The 19,261-nt window shown below is 47.2% G+C and overlaps 9 protein-coding genes across 9 annotated transcripts; 5 read left to right on the forward strand and 4 right to left on the reverse strand.

The window, feature by feature from the left end:
- Positions 1-8: 8 nt before the first annotated feature.
- Positions 9-968, reverse strand: N7484_004799 (uncharacterized protein; the record flags this gene model as incomplete). The annotated part of the gene is made up of 1 exon (XM_057115219.1): positions 9-968. The coding sequence occupies one exon, from the start codon at positions 966-968 to the stop codon at positions 9-11; it is 960 nt and encodes a 319-aa protein (XP_056975359.1).
- Positions 969-1,418: 450 nt separating this feature from the next.
- On the forward strand, positions 1,419-2,501 carry N7484_004800 (sialidase family protein; the record flags this gene model as incomplete). The annotated part of the gene is made up of 1 exon (XM_057115220.1): positions 1,419-2,501. One exon carries the CDS (start codon positions 1,419-1,421, stop codon positions 2,499-2,501), a length of 1,083 nt encoding a protein of 360 aa, XP_056975360.1.
- Positions 2,502-3,215: 714 nt separating this feature from the next.
- On the forward strand, positions 3,216-4,065 carry N7484_004801 (fumarylacetoacetate hydrolase family protein; the record flags this gene model as incomplete). The annotated part of the gene is made up of 3 exons (XM_057115221.1): positions 3,216-3,274; positions 3,367-3,578; positions 3,635-4,065. 3 exons carry the CDS (start codon positions 3,216-3,218, stop codon positions 4,063-4,065), a joined length of 702 nt encoding a protein of 233 aa, XP_056975361.1.
- Positions 4,066-4,888: 823 nt separating this feature from the next.
- Positions 4,889-6,349, reverse strand: N7484_004802 (uncharacterized protein; the record flags this gene model as incomplete). Its single annotated transcript, XM_057115222.1, has 3 exons — positions 4,889-4,986; positions 5,042-5,972; positions 6,029-6,349. 3 exons carry the CDS (start codon positions 6,347-6,349, stop codon positions 4,889-4,891), a joined length of 1,350 nt encoding a protein of 449 aa, XP_056975362.1.
- Positions 6,350-10,944: 4,595 nt separating this feature from the next.
- On the reverse strand, positions 10,945-11,478 carry N7484_004803 (uncharacterized protein; the record flags this gene model as incomplete). The annotated part of the gene is made up of 1 exon (XM_057115223.1): positions 10,945-11,478. One exon carries the CDS (start codon positions 11,476-11,478, stop codon positions 10,945-10,947), a length of 534 nt encoding a protein of 177 aa, XP_056975363.1.
- A 1,410-nt stretch (positions 11,479-12,888) lies between these two features.
- N7484_004804 (uncharacterized protein) lies at positions 12,889-13,311 on the forward strand (the record flags this gene model as incomplete). The annotated part of the gene is made up of 1 exon (XM_057115224.1): positions 12,889-13,311. One exon carries the CDS (start codon positions 12,889-12,891, stop codon positions 13,309-13,311), a length of 423 nt encoding a protein of 140 aa, XP_056975364.1.
- A 128-nt stretch (positions 13,312-13,439) lies between these two features.
- On the forward strand, positions 13,440-13,779 carry N7484_004805 (uncharacterized protein; the record flags this gene model as incomplete). The annotated part of the gene is made up of 2 exons (XM_057115225.1): positions 13,440-13,546; positions 13,626-13,779. The coding sequence occupies 2 exons, from the start codon at positions 13,440-13,442 to the stop codon at positions 13,777-13,779; spliced, it is 261 nt and encodes an 86-aa protein (XP_056975365.1).
- Positions 13,780-14,622: 843 nt separating this feature from the next.
- Positions 14,623-16,614, reverse strand: N7484_004806 (uncharacterized protein; the record flags this gene model as incomplete). Its single annotated transcript, XM_057115226.1, has 1 exon — positions 14,623-16,614. The coding sequence occupies one exon, from the start codon at positions 16,612-16,614 to the stop codon at positions 14,623-14,625; it is 1,992 nt and encodes a 663-aa protein (XP_056975366.1).
- A 947-nt stretch (positions 16,615-17,561) lies between these two features.
- Positions 17,562-18,952, forward strand: N7484_004807 (L-rhamnonate dehydratase; the record flags this gene model as incomplete). The annotated part of the gene is made up of 3 exons (XM_057115227.1): positions 17,562-17,648; positions 17,708-17,930; positions 17,988-18,952. 3 exons carry the CDS (start codon positions 17,562-17,564, stop codon positions 18,950-18,952), a joined length of 1,275 nt encoding a protein of 424 aa, XP_056975367.1.
- Positions 18,953-19,261: the final 309 nt, after the last annotated feature.

Consider the following 19,261-nt stretch of genomic DNA (forward strand, 5'->3'; position numbering starts at 1 on the left):
CTGATAGTTCAGATATTTTGCAAGATGTTAGGTCGCAATCCTTCGAGAACCGCTGTTACCTCACTCCAAACCTTCTCACGAGCCTTGGCTCCATCTGCGCTGCGCACAAATTCGGAAAGCATTGTGTTTTGAACAACTCCATCAGATATATATGCACCATGGGATTCAAGCCCTGCCAAAATACCAGCAACAAGTGTGCGTGATCCAACTTCCGTTGAGCGAGCCAGAACCTGCTTCAACAACCAGAGCCCCCAGCCCGCCTCTCGGCCCAGCTGTGAATGGCAAAGACCTGGGTTCACCATATTGATAATAACCTCTGATCCACGCACTCTCCCAGCAAGCTCTTGTACAACCAAAACCTCTAGTAGCTTAGACAAGGGATATCGGACTCCCATCTGAGCCTTCGCAGGGTCGGAGATGACCTGAAGCGTGTTCTTCTCTTTCCATTCATCGAATTGTACCCACGCGTGGACTTCACTGACAATGAATGTCATGTGCGGGTGACTGGAAGGCACCTCTTTCTTGGTGGCCTTAAGCTTTGGGAGGACGAGGAGGCCCATGAGCAGGGTACTGATGACGTTGACGGTGATTGTTCGCTCGAAATTTTCGGCGAGCTGAAAATTTTCGGTAGCGATTGCTGCATTCAGGATAGCAGCGTCGAGGCGGGGTAGCTGGGAGATTCGGTCTCCGAAGGCTAGGACGGAGCTGTATGAGGCGAGATCTACCTCCCATACCTCGCAAACACCAGAGCGCTTGGTTGAAGCTTCAATATCCTTTTTGGCTTCTTCTCCCGCTGGGACATTGCGCACTCCTAGAATCACGCGGGAGGCGCCGAGACGGACGACATGACGGGCAGCTTCGAGACCAAGACCGACGTTGGAACCGGTAACGAGAATTGTCTGGCCTTTTAGAGATCCCTCGGGGTAGGATGGCCGGACGAAAAGTTGTGAGTACACGAATGGAGGCATGATTTGAGTATGTGTTTTCAATATAGTCTGATTTGCGAAACTGCAGGATGGCCCAGGGGGTTTACGATGGAAACAGTTAAATAATAAAGATTGCTGCAGGCGCCAATGTCGTGACGAATTTCTTCGCGGAGATTGCATTGTATTAACTCCGGGTCGCAGCTTAAACGCCGGCAAACACTAATCTTCCTCTCTAACGCCTAACTCCACGCTCTTCTCAATGACAGATTCCCGTTTGTTGCTTACAAATTCTCCACAGAATGAGCCCTTCTGAGTTTACAAGTGATTCCATTGAATTCGAAGCTAGATAACTCAATTTTCCCATAGCATGCTCCAGTCGCCAAAGAATTGCCGCCAAGGCCTAACGTTTGTGGCTATGACGTAGACAGGGACCCGAATAGGCTGCCGAGTTGCATTCAACTTCTGCCTTTCCAACTATCACAATCAACCAAAATGCCTGGACATCTCGGTCAAAAAATAATCAACGCTTTAGGGGGCCATTCAAATCATGATTCCTCCGGACAGCCTTTCCAGCATCGTGCGGCAGTGAACAACGATGAGCGCCCACTATCCTCCCACCCCAATACAGGCACTTACCCCCGTCTGGCACGTCTCTCTGATGGATCAATCCTATCTTCATTTACCCGGTTTCCAGATGGCAAGCGAGCACTTTGCGTCGCCCGCAGCACTGACAATGGTCACACCTTTGAGAACCTCTCCGAAGTCACTCGCGCAGCTGGGGACGTGGATAACATGTTCTTGCTAGAGGTCGCTCCAGGTGTTGTCTTAGCAGCCTTCCGCAATCACGACGTCGGACCACAAGGTCCCACGCACTTTCGTATCACAGTCTGCAGATCCCAGGATGGAGGTCGTACATGGCAATTCGCATCCCAGGCAGCCGAGAAAGGTGCCCCACTCGGTATATGGGAACCCTTCATGCGACTCGGTAGACGGGGAGAAGTCCAGCTTACTTACTCGCAAGAGTTCGCACCTAACAACCAGTGTACAATGGTGGTTATCTCTAACGACCAGGGAAGCTCCTGGAGTCGTCCTGCCTGCTTGCACGGAATGAATGATCCTTTACGCGACGGCATGAACGGGATCGCGACTAGTTTCGATAACGGACGAGAGGCGCTCGTGATGGTCTTTGAGACTACGAGACACGGTCCGTTTAGTATCGAGGCACTGGTTTCCTACGATGATGGGGCTTCTTGGCATCATCGTCATGAGGTTTTCCGCCCGAAGCCTGGACACAATGCGGGATCACCGCAGGTCACCTCATTTGCGGACGGGTCTATGGTAGTCGTTTTTATGACCGACGAGGATTCGCCGAAGGTTGAGTGGGTCAAACATGCTTCGATCAAGGCTGTTTTTGCTGGGCCGCCGCAGGATGGGCAGATTCGATGGAGTAAGCCCAGTCTCATCTCGGAGGCCTCGAGCTTTTGGCCTGGTGTTATGGCTATCGATCAGCATACTGCTTTGGTCACCTATGACAGAGGTGGTCCTTTGGCTAAGACAGTCACCTGGCACCCTTGAATGGTGGAGGATGAGAATTTCTTTCAAGTATCTGCGCTTGACATACCAAGGATGTCATATAATATGGCGGTGCGATTGTATGCAGAATTGCATTGAGACTCATGGATGATGATTTTGGAAATGGCATCCCGGGTCAAGTATAGTGCTGAGCGCAGGATACATACCTATAGACTAACGTGGTCACTGAAACACAATTTTTCCCCCGCCTTTTTGTGTTCGTGCTTGTGTTCATGCAAATGCGGAGTGTTTTATGCTTCCTAAAAACTTTGACTTCAGGTGTGATTAAAAATGTCTACATGACCTGCATGTTATATGCAGCCGTGCTCCATAAATTGCGGCATATTGCAGGTCGGCGATAGCATCCGATGATCGGGCCAACCACCCGACCGTTGTACCTAGTCCTACTTAGAATCAATTGCTGAGTTACCTCAACTTAGTATTTCCCGTTACTATGCATCGAACATGAATATAGACTGTGGTATGTGATAATTGAGCCAATCAGACGGCATAGAATATCAATTCATATTCTGTAGAGGAGTGGTGATGGGGGGATAAAGATACAAGCGGCCGGGGCCGTCACCGATTTCTCCGCATTGCCGGACTTGCGACCACCGGAGCTTGACCGGAGCCATAATCTCGAATTTCCCCCGGACTTCTTTTTCCTCTCTTGTACAACCTGGAAATTCTCGGTCGCACGACATAAATAAATTCACAATGGCTTCAGCCCTCAGAGCAAACTGCCGCAAGGTCATGTGTATTGGCCGTAACTACGCGTGCGTGTCTCCCCACGGATAAATTCCGCCTCACAACTAGCCCGCCCTGCCACCCTTTCACGAAAATTGAAACTGACATTGGTTGCGTCTAGCGAACACATTGCAGAGCTGAACAGCGCGACCCCTAAGCAACCTTTCTTCTTCTTGAAACCCTCATCCTCCATCCTCCTCCCCGGCCAGGGCCCCGTCCTCCGTCCCAAGGGCGTCAGTCTTCACTATGAAGTCGAATTGGGTCTCGTGATTGGCAAGACCCTTCGTGATCTTGACCCCAAAGACGAGAAGTCTGCATTTGAGGCCATTGAGAGTGAGCTTAGAGCTTTATATCCCACCACGCATATTCAATCGCTAACCGCGCAAAAGGCTACATTCTCGCTATTGATATGACTGCCCGCAATGTCCAGGACGAGGCCAAGAAGAAGGGCCTCCCCTGGTCCATCGCTAAGGGCTTCGACACCTTCTGCCCCATTTCCGAAATCATCGCCAAGTCCCGTATTCCTAACCCCCACGATGCCTTCCTCCGCCTCCAGGTTAACGGTGTCGACCGCCAGGCTGATTCGACTAGCCTCATGCTGCACCGCATTACTACACAGCTTGCTCAGATCTCCCGTGTCATGACACTTGAGAAGGGTGATATTGTTCTGACTGGCACCCCTAAGGGTGTTGGTGAGGTCAAGGCTGGCGATGTTATGCGCGCTACCATTGAGGTCGATGGCAAGGAGATTGAGGAGGGCCGCATTGAGGTTGAGGTTAAGGATCGCTCCGAGGGTCTTTACGAGTTCAAGGAGACCTAAGTTCATAATGAATTAGCTGAATTTTGGGGGGTGGATAATATATGAGAATAGCGTGCTTTTCTTGGGATATACTTGGCGAAAGTGTGTCAAAGGCTGTAGATATGAACATATAAATTTGAAAATCGGCATTGCGGATTGTTCCAAGGCTTATTCAATTTTGAGAGGTTCCAACTATAATATACCCTAGCTGCTTGCACATGGTACGATCCATTCTGAGAATTGCAACGGTGCTCGAAGACGGAATTGTTCAGATAAGACAGCAATAAGTCCACACTGGGGGGAGGTTTAAAGCACGGTTACTTTCTAAATCGACCGTTCAAGTAGCTATTCGTGCAGATCCAATCCTCAAATGACAACTTAAGTAGAGAACCAGATTCTGTTTGAGCATTTTCAAGAGACAGCCTTTCCTTAGCTCCCGAAAATAAAAAGATATTCATCGACAGATAGAACACTCACTGGTGAAAAAAAATCTCTTTGTGTGTTTGCAAGTGCACTCATCATGAGCCCATACAGAGCGAGATTTCCCGCGGGGTGGTCATCCTTTCCTACGAAGACATTCCACCTCCGCGCCAGGCATGAGCCTGCTTCCGCAGATGAATCAAGAAACGAGAGTTTGAGAAGATCTACAACGGGGTTTCTCCATTTGCTGTTGATCAATCGTCCGGATAGGTCAGTTAGTACTTCTACAAGACGGTTGGGGCTCAGTTCAGTCGTATCAGGTCTCATCAAAGATGGTAAGCAATTTCTTAGGTGTATGATCCGAGTTTTGTTAAGAACAACGTAGGCCAAAGTATTTATAAGGGGATTACATAGCTCTTAAATCTTAATAGCTGACAGCCCCTACTGAATGTAGGTGATACCCGTGACAGCGGGCTACCAAATCACTCCAATTGTCCACTGTTTCCTTCATGACATCGGTTCCTGAATACTCAGTTAATATTTGTCTTCATAAAACACCAGAAAGCCATAGACTCACCCCACATAAAGTCCTGCCAGCTGTGATCAGCCCATAGATCTGGATTCTTACCGGGGCCTCGAATGGCCTCATCGCGTTTGCGTTGTTCTTCGCCGTCAGGTAAGTGTAAAGCCTTTCTTGTCTCAGATGCGCTGTTCTGAATGCGTTCTGCACGCTCCTTGCGCACAGCTTCGTAAACAGAAAGCGCCGTAGGAACCGATTCGGTCAAAGAGAGCGCACATGTGAGGACACCAGCGTCTTCAATGGCTTGCGCAGCGCCCTGAGCTACATATGGAAGCATCGGGTGACAAGCATCGCCCATTAGGACGCATTTGTTCTCAATCCAAGAGGGCAAGGGCAAGTGGGAATTGAGAGTCCACTCCATCACCTCGCCATCCGGGACATAAGTGAGCAGGCTGCGAACCAAATCATTCCAATCGTGATAAAAAGAAAGCATCTCTTGCTTGTCTCCCTTGTTGGTCCAGCTCTCCTCATTGGGCGCGTCTTTCTTTTGAGGATGTAGCAATACCATGTTGTACACAGTGTTGTTTTTAATAGGATAGGCCATGATATGGCCGCCTGGTCCCATCCACCGCATACCCACGTTGTGGTTTAATAGGTCCAATGCGCGCTTGTCTCCTGACATTTCCTCTTTCGGGATCATGACTCGGTAGGCTGCGTCTCCAGTCGGTTGGCATGTGTCGTGAACCCCATGATGGGAAGCAATTTGTTGGCGTATGTCTGATTTTATACCATCGGCCGCAATCACCACGTCGCCAGAGATCCATTCCCCCGACTCCAGCTGTACTCTGGCCTCAAAATCGTCAGGGACTTTAGTCACGCGCGAGCTTGTTCGAATTTCGATCCCTGCAGCTTTGCACCCCTCTAGCAGGATACGTTGTAGATCACCTCGGTGGATAACCGCCAAAGGTGCATGATACTTCTCAGATACCTATATACCAATCAGACTGGATGAAAACCAATAATGAACGAAAAAGCGAGACATACCTGGGGCATCAAAGGCGCTGTTCCAAGTTCCTGATCATTTGCATACCGCCGCAGAGAGTTTTTCTCTAAGCTATTCGACTTCTCCATGACCTTATCTAATAAGCCTAGACGGCCTAGAATACGAGCAGCATTAGGGGCCACTTGGATGCCAGCACCAACTTCCGCGATCTCATGGACGCGTTCCAAGATAAGAACTTCATGGCCAGCCTTGTTTAGTCCCAGCGCTACCGTCAAGCCAGCGATACCAGCACCCACGATAATCACTTTTAGGGGCTTTGTAGCGTTGAAGTCCCAGTTAAATTTGTCCTGGTAATTGTTCATCGTTCGTTTGTATTTTATTACACAAGGTTTGCGTCGTGATAATAGAGTGTGAGAGGAGAAAATTTTCAGTTGCTTGTAGCTATCAAATACATGATGCTTTCCAAGTTATTTAGATATAAGTGAATGTCAAATTGCCGTCCTTCTTTGCCATCAATGCCATCATCCATTAAATATGACGTGCATCTGCGGCTGCGCCGGCAATGTTTTCGGAGAGAGGCACACGCGCAGTTGATGACATAATCACTCGCAGTGCCGTCTAATCTTGCCATGGCGGAACGCTTGGTTGAGTCCACGGGTTAGTCTTGATTTCCTATGGGTCAATCTACGATAATGAGGAATAGCCAGCAGGGCAATTAGATTACATCATTTGTGACATCAAAAAACTTGAATTCAGAGTGTCCTCCCAAGGTCAGTCCACAGGAAATACGCTCGATCCAAGCAAACTTTCTTTCTACTGCTCCCAAAATGCTTTTTACGTGAAATTGTATGATGCAGAAATCGTAATCTAAATAGTGGTAGGATATTAGGAACGGATATGATTGACTCCAATTGTTCGCAATTGAACTCCTGCTTGAGGATATATGTGTGAAGATGTTGATTCATGTGAAAGAACATAGCTATTTGTAGTCGCAGCAGCCCATCTCTCTGTTACCTAAAGTTATGATGGGTTGAGGTGCAGCCACTCCTTCAGGTCTATATACGTAATGTGATCAGAGAGCTACTGGTGACGCGCGCTGTCACCCGACAGAAGCCCTGAAAAGCGTGAATTTCGATTAGAATGGCGTGGCAAGGTTAATGGCACCACAACGGATCCCAAGGACACGGAATTAGTGATATTTACAAAAGAAACTGCTACAGAAACACTGTTTGCTTAACTGGCTAATGAGCTCGTCTGTGTCAGCAGGAGATCTTGGGGAGGAAATGCATCGTAAGCAATGATCCATGTCCAGAGCCTATTCTGCAGGAAACACGGCGTTCGGATTCAATAGATCTATAAAAGCAATAAACTTCTCTCGGCCAATTGGCAGTTACCTAGCTATAATAGCTTGGGATCACATCTTGTCTTAGCGGCAATAAGGAGAGCACCAGTCATAGACTGCGGGCTTCAGAAATCTGTATTTTTCCAGATCGGGTTCTCTCATGACCGAGGAACTAGACGAAATCCAGTGTGTGAAATATGGAGGATCATGTTTGTATTGAACTTGGGGGCTCCCAAATATCACTCATTATAAGGAACAGTCTTATGATTTCCAACTTCCATGGGACCTTCGATTGGCCAGGGGAGCAATGGATCACATCAAGGTGCCCGGTGAGGAGTTATATATTTCTTCCCTCACAAGAATCAATCTGATCTTGGATTTGACAACGCTTTTTTCTACCAAGTTTCTCGACGGCTCCTTGCCTGACCAACAGATTTACTTGGCAGTCATATTCCGCTTTCCATGACGAAAAAAAAAAGGTTATACAACTGTCAGGATTCGCATGTGGTCACCCACCATACTATGTACCAACTGACCGGCGTGTGGCTTATCTACGTTAGATAGTCGGGTGCCGGGTGAGTTGGAAGTGGGTGAGCGCCGCTTTAAGCTCGCGCGACCAGGGTGAGACCGGGTGAGTGCGCAATAGATAGGGGTGAGAATCACCCTTCATCACATGACTATCGCACTGACCCTCATGTGAATTCTTGTGGGATTGGGAGGACGACACATATCCAATCCCAAAGGGTCCTAGTGGTATTTAACCACTCTTTCAATTTGGCACATTGTAACGTCGTTTATCCGAGCTATCTACGGGCCCACACGATAGTTTAACCTGCCCTTTTAAATCGAAATCAACTTTTGCATCTGAGACTACACTTGATTTCATCTTCGATTTTGTTTGCTTACCAGGGTCCACGCGAGTCCGAGTAGGGCCGGGGTCCGAGTCTGGTAGGATTTCGCATATGCGAGACCGCGCTACGTATGGGCTAGTATCGGGTGTTCATGGAAGCTACGGTGACTAGTTCTAAAACTTGGCCCCAGGGCCACACCATCGTAATTACATAACATTGTGCTGGGCATGACCAACACCTCATGGCATGGATAAATTTACCATCAACCTGATTGAGACGCACCAAGAGCATGTCAAAATAAGCATGATGAGCATTTCACAATAAAAACGTGTCGCATGCATCTGAGTGTGTTACATTATCTGGCTCGCAGTATTCGGCAACCCTTAGTGGTTTGTGAGTGGATCCTATCCGAACTTTGAGTATTCCCTGTACTCCGTATGTTAGGTACGGGAATAGTGTAAACCCTGCAATCCTGCCTAGTCTTTGCACTCATTCTTCACTTTCACCGAGACTACAATCATGAAATTCTCGCAATTTCGCCGCGATCGAGAAAAGCTGTCTAGGAACAGCTACTGGAGCCGAAATCGCCTTAGCCCACAAGACTAACAAGAATGCCAAGACTAATTAAAATTACTATGGCAACTCCAACACAACCTCTATCACAACTGATGTGCTCTCCTAGCAATAGTTGCCGTGGTCGGCTTCATGGTATGCGGTGAAAGTAGACTGTAGTGGAAGAGATTTTATTGTCTTGCTTGGATGTTTTCTGCAACTGTTATGGGGACTCTGCTATAGGGCTATTCCCACATCCTGTTGCTCAGGTCCCAGCCTGATGACTCAGGATCCACAGTGCGAGGGCTGTTACCCATATGACAGACTTCCGACGGGGAACCGTCCGCCCTTCAGTGGTGCAGCTGTGAAGCCGCCCTCGCCCAAACTTGCCAAGATTGCCTAGAGACCTCAGTTACTGTTAGCCTCGCCTTAGTGCAGTTTAGTCTGAATTTAGGCTGGTTTAGTACTGACATACCGTTCATTGAGGAGCAACAACAAAATTCTACCCCCTGCGTAATTCAAATTTATGTATCGGATTCTCGTTTTCGGAAAGGCTCAAGTGATTTTTCTGTCTCCTCGTGCGGCATTATTCCTGTGTTTTGTAATTTCAGTGTGGAGGAAGCTACATCTCCGAGTATCCGACGAACTTTCTCGGGTGTGCCTGGAATCTGGAAAAATGCAGCCGATACTGGATTTACTGAAAAGAAACAGTAGATATGCAGTATAGGCAGTGAGCATGGACAGGCTGTCTGGTTATTAGGTTATTTGACCGAGATGCGACTTGCTATAGGCAGTGTGTTCCCTCAAATCGTGTTGTAGTGGGTTGATGAGAACTCATATGTTTGAAATTGACGTCCTCCCCTTGGAATATGCACGCCCCAAAGGCTCTGTAACTATTGTATTGTCTTACCCTTTACAGCTGTGTACCCACTCTGCTAAGCTTCGCTTCGTCGGAAGTATGGCTATCCATGGACTCGGAATTTAGCTAGTAAGTGCGCCGTCTTGGTTCTCTATCAATGTGGATCTTAGAATACCACCCAGCAATCACACACGAATTGCCGTGCTTTCCCACAGAACGATTATATAACACTTAAATGAGGCGGACCTCCTATTTAGTCGAGTTCCAAGCTACCTTTCAGGAAGTCAGTCGTTCTTTGCGACAGCGAATTGGTACGCATGGCTTGCCCCTGTGGTGGCCAGCCACCTCATGCACGGGACCAATGCGAAGGCTGTCTTTGCACATTTTACGAAGCTTAATACCACACAACAAGTGCAAATCCAGTGTACCCCAGCCGATTTCCTAGAGGACCTAAACATCATCTTGGCGTTGTTCACCGACGGAAACAAAGAGGTGATGATTTTCACCGGAGTATCTGGATATTCTACCTGGGAATCTAAGCCAGATGGGAAGGGCGGAGCAAGGCCTATGGTTTGGCAATTCAGATTCCGGCTATATCAACGCAATTACTGGTGATAGACCTCAAAAATATAGCAACAACAACAACAACAACAGCTCCGGCAATCAGTTCGATGGTCCTATTCAACGATTTCGCTCACCGGCACAAGAGGAATAAAGAAGAGGAATAAAGCCTGAAAATACGATGTTCTTCTCGAGCCTGGGTTTTTTGGAACCAAGTCCTATGGCTAGAAAGCTATTCAGTAACCCCTGTCGAGAAAAGAGTCAGGATGCTAGCGAAGATGTTGAAACCACAGGAGCCACAGGATAAAATTGATGATAGTCGGCAGAAGTATCAGAAAGAAATCATCATACCAGATATTAAACTGTGTGCTAACCACGACACTATTGATCAGACCATGTGACAGTCATATATTGGGGCGAGAGGATATGCATTTTCTCATATTACTTTCCTGGTGGCAAGTACCAGCTCAATTAGAATCTCTTCGTTACCTGTGGGTGATGGCGATTAGTCCGCGGTGTGATGGAATTATGCAGTGTTATAACGGCTATGATTAGTCTTGATGCACATAGATCTACATGTCGTTTCCACTTTTACTACCAAGAGTGACGATCATACCCTTTATAAGTTAGAAGTAAGGAGTTCGTCGACCTTATAGCGTGTCCTAAATTATGTCCCTGTGTCACCAGCACAATTTATCGCCTAATCATGGAATGCCATGGTTTAATACAGCTCGAAGACCTTCCAAGTGCCTTTGACTAAGGTCATCAACTTTGGGGGTACACTAAAATGAATCACTCTAACTCATGCAAATTGGGACTTTCGTTCGTACGTTCATCCACACCAAGTTCGGCTCGTTTTGACTCCTCAGCAGGTAGTTCATGCTTCTGGCCATCGGTTCCAAGTTCCGGTAACACTGAGACATTATTTCCATCCCCTCGTGCAAGTCCTCGGCGCTTCCGCCTGCGCAGGTACAGGAAGGAACCCACCCACAAAAGCAAAAGTGTGCCCAAAGCAACTCCAATCCCGATGCCGACTTTGGCGCCCGTAGAAAGCCCTGTCCCCGCGGTATATGTGATCGATCCATTGGATGCACTACTTGAGATAGTCAAGGAAGCAGACTCGGTGCTAGATGATTCTGCTTCGGTTGGGGTAGCAATGGCACCTCCGGCTGCTGTACTAGTGATATAGATCGTCGTGGCATCGTGTGCACTACTTGAGGTTGTGAAAGAAGCAGCATCGGTGTTGGAAGATTTGGTTCCGGTTTCGGTTGTGACTGCGTCTTCAGTTGCTGTACTAGTAATATAGATCGTCGTGGCGTCTGACATGTTGATTCAAAGTAGAAGTGATGGGCGGAGGAGGGTGAAAACCACCAAGGTTGTAGAGGAGGAAATAAAAGCAGCAAAAATCACAAAATAAGGAGAGCAAAAAATTGACAATTTGAAAATTTGGACGCGATTGCAGGAAATAGGGGGAGGCTAAAATAGTTGGATACACTTGCAGCTGAGGTTGTTTGATTGGCCATTGTCCGACTATCCATGACCTTAACAAACCAGCTTAAGTTTCTGAAGGGGGTTCAAACTTTGGAAAAGGACTTCTAATTTCATACGCAAAGATTGAAAAGTCTGCAGCCATCAAGCAAAAAGCGATGGTCAGTTCTTTTCACGTCGCGCGAGAGCTTGTCAGGCTGCGAAGTGGAGATGCCGGGGATTGGGGGCGGAATTCCGGAGGTAAAGGGCACGGACCTAAAGTCGCAAGAACTCTCTGCTCAGGAACTTCAGGCCCCACTTGACGAAGAATTCACGAGGCTTCTCTGTAGCAAAATTTCTCAGCCCAAAATAAAGGTTTGACGCCATGAGGTGAGCTACTTTGAGCCAAATTTAATTCTAAAATGATATTGCTGCAAGTTAATTTTAACGAATCAATAGTACAAATATTGGATATGCGGGGAAAAACCTGGTTCAGTGGTTCTAGTAGAAATATCCATTATTAGGAGCATCCTTTAAATGAAGATGAGCATATATGAATTTAGAATTCATATATACAGCTTCCTTGCTATGTTCGAGGCTCTCTTTGTTTGCTAGATAAAGTACCGCACCACACGTAGCAAACAAAGAACTAACCATGCAGACCCATCCTGACTTATTAAACAGGGGAGTTGAGAGATTGTGCTTATAACAGAGAGATAGATTTCAAACTAATGTATTCTAAAGGCTTCAGGCTTGGTTTTGTGTCTCATATTATCCTCTTTCACTTCCGGCGAGATGAGATTTCCATGAAGTAGTAGTCGAAGGCGCTCGGTAATAAGGCACCAGTTTTCAATCACTGAGATCGCCTCCACCTTCCCCCCCACCCGTTCTGCAATCGATTATATTCTCATTTGGAAAATTCTTCTTCCCATCCTCCAGATCACTAATATCCAGAACTCGAGCCGTGGAGACGTTGCTCTTTCGCTAGCAAATGTTCAAAAATATCTCCAAATATCACATAATTGACACTTACTTTAGTGACTCAAAGATGCGAACTGGCCAAAATCATGATTGAAGATGAAGCTTGCTTCATTATGGACACTCCGGGGTTTTGATCCAGCACATGCTGAAGCAATATTTCACGAAATTATTCAGGGCATGAAGACCATACTGGCTACTTCCCAAATTTCCGGGTTCCTTTACTTCACATGCATCAACCAACCACGTTTTGACTCATTTGATCGACAAGTTCTTCAGATTGTTCGTGCTATGTCTGGCTATGACTACATTCCCTACGTGACTTTCATTACTACATTCTGGACTGCCACCAGACTGTCGCAACAAGCCAATTTCAATGCCCAGCTCGAATTGCTGAAAAAAGACTGCAGGAAGACATTTGGAGTCCAACAGCTGCATTTCTATCAACATGGCCGAGGATACAACGCTGACTGGGAGGTAACTGAATCTTTCCTCGACTCGTTTGAAGAGTCTGGTCGAACCCAGATGGCGCAAAATGCCAGGGATATAATTGCAAGACATTATTGTAGTCCAAATGCATCGGCAAATCAGGCAGTGACTCCAAAGATTGTCCAGGAGCTCAGAGATGGCATCCCCATATACGAGACAGATGCAGGACGGGCTCTTGGTTTGCAACCTACCTCTAATGAGCAGCACAGAGAAGCCTTTGATTAACAGAGCTCGAGATCTGGTCCCTACTCGGCTACCGGATCAAACAGAGAAGCCAATCAAGATGCAGGCTCACAAGATATACCTCGAGCTACCCAGAATGGACTAGAAAACGATGAAGCGTCCGGAAAAACATGGGTCAGGTATTTCTTGAAGCCATTTCCTGGTTTTTCCGGAACGTCAACTTCAATATCGATGTTGCTGGTCCGAGAGGGGGTATCACACCTGCTATGGGAACTAGGTATGGGGGAACAGGCTTTGGAGGTTAGTCTGCATAGACAATAGAACGAGTTTGTCACTAACAATTTACCAGACCCCAGATCCTCTGTGGATGTGATGAAATTAGTCGGCCTTGACTCTAGCAAAGAAGGACGAATTCGATACGCCAGTCAACACGGGATTGGAGGTCAGCCTTTCTCTGCGCCATGGGGTGAAGCGATACGCAAACATGTTCTTCAGAACCACGGTCGATGAAACCTTCTCTAGAAACCTGACGATTATATTCAAAATCATCAATTTGATAAACTCTTTCCACTTCAAATTTGCCGACAGCCGATTTTGGCTTCCGCAGGTCCTTGTTCGTCGCCTAAACAAATTTCTTGTTGAAGATTCTTTTTTTCTATTCACATGGGTTTCTCGAGTTTCTAGGAGAATTTACCGTCGCTAAGCCTTCACCTCCTTGTAATGATTTAGCTGAATAATTTAGGATTCCTCCAAGACCGTCTTGTACTTGAAAAATATGCCATGTCAGCCCCCTCGGAGACCTGAACAAATGCTCAGTCTATAAACTGGTTCCCCAGAGAATATGCCGCGGAAGTAACTGAGAGCTTGGACGGCATTATCTCTCTTCCTTTTCTCCATAAACAGTGATTTTCATCACTCTGAATGGAAACCGATAGTTGTTAGAGACCTAGCTTCAGTTCACCGATCCTCATGTAGCTGAACCTTTGTTAATGCGCCCTCGTCAAGGACTGGTGTGGTGACACAAGTTGCACAGGAGCCTTTTTGACTTCTTCTCGCGGTAATGCGGCCGCGCGTATCCGTTCACATACCCGTCCATGAAGGACGATAAAGAATGAAAAGAGAACAAAAAACCAATTTAGTGACTAATTATTATTGAAGCCACGATTAAACATTTGTATCGTCTACCCAGAAGAGACCATGTCTAACATTAGTCATATTCGAGATTCCCAGGCGAGAAAATAGCAACTTAAATGTATAAATTACTTTTTCTAACACACCTAGCAAAGCTCTTACTGAATACTGAAAAGGGAAAAGCAGCTGCAAGCCCAAAAACATAGCAAAACAACATATCTCCTACTGGTCCTCCATTGGGAATCCTAAGTTAAAGTCATCTGCAACCGACCAACCCCAAGGATCCGAGAGAAGGATATCATCAAATATTCCAGTTTCAAAAATCTCGGAATTAGAAGCAATATCAGTCTCTGTCTCTGGAGAGATAGATTGGGCAGGCACTTTCGCCGACACCGGACTTCGTTGTGGGTTCTTTTGGGACTTTTCAAAAGTTTCTAAACTGCCAATTCCACCTTGGAGAAGAGTTTCAACGTCAAGGGATATTAGTTCAGGGGCACAGCCCTGTTCATTCACTGTCGTTGACCGTAAGTGTTGATTAGTGTCTACCCATTCCACCCAAAAAACTAGTTCGAAGTGCCGCACGGCTGAAATGGTAGTAGCTTGCCCACCTGGCGTACGTTCTCCTGTTCGCTTGGTACGCTTTGGATGTATGGCGTTAATAAATGCAAGTATGCTCTTTAAAGTGGCGTGTACTTCATGAAGGTGTGTATCCACATCTTTGAAAATCAGTGCGATCACCGGGTTCTCGGTTAGTTGTAGTAAACCGTTGACAATTTGATGATACAATTCCGTTGCTAATGAGACTGGGCTTAAGTTACAAGCCCCTGCGAGTCGGTACTTTGAACTGGGGTTAGTGCGCTCGTAGTTTCGTCGGCGTAGTGCTTCACACAGCTCAAGCGTGAAGCAGTCAGACATTCCGGTCAGGTTTAGTATACTGGCAATCAATACTAGTAGTAAAGTCGATTGTGCGATGTGTGTGTCAGCTGTGCAAAAATGAACTTGGGTTGTAGCTAGGTTACGAATTGTCATGAATGCTTTTGACATTTTTATTGCCGCGAGAACAAGTGGGTGAGTCGAACAGTCTTCGGTAAGCTTTTCTAACTCAGGGCAATGAACACAAGAAGATGCTCGAAAAGTAAAATCGTTAATCAAGCGTCTAGTCTCAGATTTGGATGGGTCCATATCATCCTTAGTCACCTCTAGACCAAGCATTTTGTTATCGCGTTGAATGCTGAGGTGGGCCTTAACAAGTGGGCTATTTGAAAAAGCCTGCTCAGCCATGAAGTATATGGCATTGAGTGCCTCTTGAGAGGGAGGACCGAAAGACATCAGCGAGTTCTCAAGGTCGGGTGGCTTGAAATGCCCTGTCAAGCAGAGCTGTGAGGAACTCCGAACACACTTGCGCTTATTGGTTTGACAAGGCTGGCAAATTTGGGCAGGGTCGCATTTCTTCTTGCTTCGATGGCACCAAAGGCATGCTCCACCAAATTCCTTGAGCTTTTGAATATCCTCCTTTCGATTCTCGACGTCCAGTTGTGTCCTCACTCTCTTTTCATGGTGGCGTTGTTTGCTTGTGGGATCCTCCGCGATCCACTGGTAAGTAGATACATCGGGCGCGGGCTGTTCCCTTTTAGTTGTGGGCAGGGAGATGATGGGCTGTTTTGCGACAGCTTTGTTGTAATGACTAGGTACATATCTGTATTCATTGGATGAAATTGGGAAAGAGTTCCTGTAGCCGATTGGTTCTGCGACAGCCTTCGGTAAAGATGGCAGGTCCGGAGAACACGAATCTGATTTACCCTCCTGACTGACTGACGACGGTGTGGTATATTGGTTGAACAGCAGACCTTGTTGCGATGGTGCATTCGATGATCTGCCCATCAGTTGTTGATTCGGGTACATCACGAAACCATTTTCATATCCCAGGTTGATGTTTATGTTATGGAACTTGGAAGCAGGTTGACCAACCAGGCCACTGCCATTGATTGAAGTGCTGGCTGGGCCTTCGAAAGGGTTGTATGTCACATCATCAGGCTCAGATGGAACCGTATATTGGGGATAAAGAGGCTGGTTCGAAGGGTTCGTCCCATGCCGCGTGGAGTCTAGTCTGTGAATGGGTTCTGGAGAAGTAATACCAGAATCTAAATGCGAAGGGATCAAGGAATCAGGTCTCGGGCCTGACACGGCCGAATGTCTTCTTTGTTCTTGATACATGAGAACTGAATGTCCGGATTATGTGTGCAGCGTTTGCTGTATACTGGAATGTTGGAAGGAACGTAGCTTGAGCTTGGCTAAAATGTGTGGCGTAAATGTTCTAAGCAGACAGTGGCGAATCTCTTGTCCATTTCTCTTGAATAGCTCTTGGTTAACCGTACTCGACGCCCTATTGATCTGGCTGTATGGTACTTGAAAGAGCCGCGGCTAAACTTGGTAAGGTCTTGCCCTGAATAGGTTTAGTTCGGGGAGGAACCCCTGGCTTCTTAGCTTTTTAAAGTTACCGGAAGTTACATTCCATGTCAAGTTTCCAGAGTATTGAGTAGATTAATACGCAGTTGACATGAATTTCCATGACATGAATCTGTCACCAAAGTGGCCAGAAAACAGCTCTTGGCGCATCGTTGCCTGAGGCAGCATTCCCCGCGTTCTCCACTTTTTATATCACATGCAATACGATTGTTGAAAGGGGAATACATTCTCCTCCAAAGATATCGCTGGAAGCAGATTCAAAGTTTCTCTCATCTCTTTATATTGAAGAACGGAATATGGCGTTCGACGTTTCATCCAGCGAACCACGGATAAATTTCAAACACCTTCCCGGAGCCCAGGAACAAACCCATAGGTTCGAACAAGTCGGCGTGATGCAAGTCGTGGATCAACAAAAAGACACAATAGAATGGAATCGGAAATTGTTGGGGTCATTGCTTAAGCGTGGACAGTCTCGCCGCATTCCCCCACGACATTCACGGTGATACTCCGACGTCCCGCAGCTCGGGGCATTGCTGGCCCGAGGCCTTGGATTTCCCCTCGACACGCGCTCGTTGAAAAAGTGTCAGCCCCCCACGTTTCTCTACTTTCCTTTCTTTTCTTCTTGCATCTTTCTGAGCTTCGAGAACTCGACGTCGAATTAATTTCTTGTCTCGATCACCTTTTACCTGGCAATCATGGGTTCAGTAACGGAATTTCCCCGCATCAAGGAGATCCGCACCTTCGTCATTGATGGTGTCGGCTCCGGTGGTGACTACCACAACGTAAGAGCACCTTCAATTGCAAATTTGGGGGAATGCAACGAGCTGACGACAAGATTTAGGTCAAAGGTGGCCACTGGCTGATCGACAGCAACATTTCCACTCCCATGACCAAGTGGGCACAGTACCGCGGCTCGCGTACTTCTTGGGGCATCAATGTCTTGGGATCATTCTGTGTTGAGATTGAGGCTACAGATGGAACTAAGGGATTTGCCACTGGTTTCGGTGGTCCCCCTGCTTGCTGGCTGGTCCACCAGCACTTCGAGCGCTTCCTCATTGGAGAAGGTCGGCTCCCATACAATGCCTGATACTCGATACGATTCTAACGCATTCATTACATAGATCCCCGTGACACCAACAACCTCTTCGAGAAGATGTACCGCGGTTCCATGTTCTACGGTCGTAAAGGTCTTCCAGTGGCTGCTATCTCCGTCGTTGATCTCGCTCTTTGGGATTTGATTGGAAAGATTCGCAAGGAGCCAGTCTACAAGATGATCGGTGGTGCTACTCGGTCCCGCCTGGACTTTTATTGCACTGGACCCCAGCCTGGCTCTGCCAAGGCAATGGGATTCGTTGGCGCCAAGGTTGCTCTGCCTCACGGACCCGATGAGAGCACTGAGGGTCTACTGAAGAATGTTGAATACCTCCGTCAAATGCGGGCCAGTGTTGGACCGGACTTCCCTCTTCGTGTCGACTGCTACATGTCTCTGACAGTTTCATACACCATTGAGCTGGTCAAGCGTTGCGAGGCTCTTGGATTGAACATTGACTGGTGGGAGGAGTGCCTGTCCCCCGATGACTTCGATGGCCACGAGTTGCTCAAGCGTGCCCACCCCACTTGTAAATTCACTACTGGCGAGCACGAGTTCTCCCGCTATGGTTTCCGCAAGCTTGTTGAGGGTCGCAATCTGGACATCATCCAGCCTGATGTGATGTGGCTTGGTGGTTTGACCGAGCTCCTCAAAGTCTCTTCTCTCGCTGCCGCTTACGATATTCCCGTTGTACCCCACGCCTCTGGCCCTTACTCCTACCACTTTGTGGTCTCTCAAACCAACTGCCCCTTCCAAGAATACCTGGCCAACTCTCCCGATGGGCACTCCGTCTTGCCCGTGTTCGGCAACCTTTTCTTGAACGAGCCTATTCCTACCAAGGGTTACCTTGATGTCTCAATCCTGGACAAGCCCGGCTTTGGTCTTGAGCTCAACCCCAACGCTCCCTTGATTCCTGGACATGCCCTATTGAACCCTGCACCTCAGAAGAGCCTGCCCGCTCCTGATAACAAGGAGCTTGCCAATGGTACCGCCTAACCACCTTGGTTTCACGGCGTTGCACATATTTCTTTTCCATGGCCATCTTTTCTGCTCCTCACGAAACTTTCACCTGCAATGAATCCATGTACATAAATAAATAGCCTTATGATTACTCTATCCAATAGACTAAAGTTCAGGATGAGACAACCTATCACTGGTAAAGAATATTCTACTGTAAATCTTGCCGAGGTCGACTTTTTCTAAGAATATATCGTGTGCGCACATGACCACAGAATTTCTCTACTCGGTCAATTTAGCCAAATTGACAAAAAGTCGCTTTCAATTCGGCCGAATCCATGTCCACGC

This window comes from Penicillium longicatenatum (assembly GCF_028827895.1).
Source record: "Penicillium longicatenatum strain IBT 33135 chromosome Unknown contig_2_segment0_segment0, whole genome shotgun sequence".
Classification (NCBI taxonomy): domain Eukaryota; kingdom Fungi; phylum Ascomycota; class Eurotiomycetes; order Eurotiales; family Aspergillaceae; genus Penicillium; species Penicillium longicatenatum.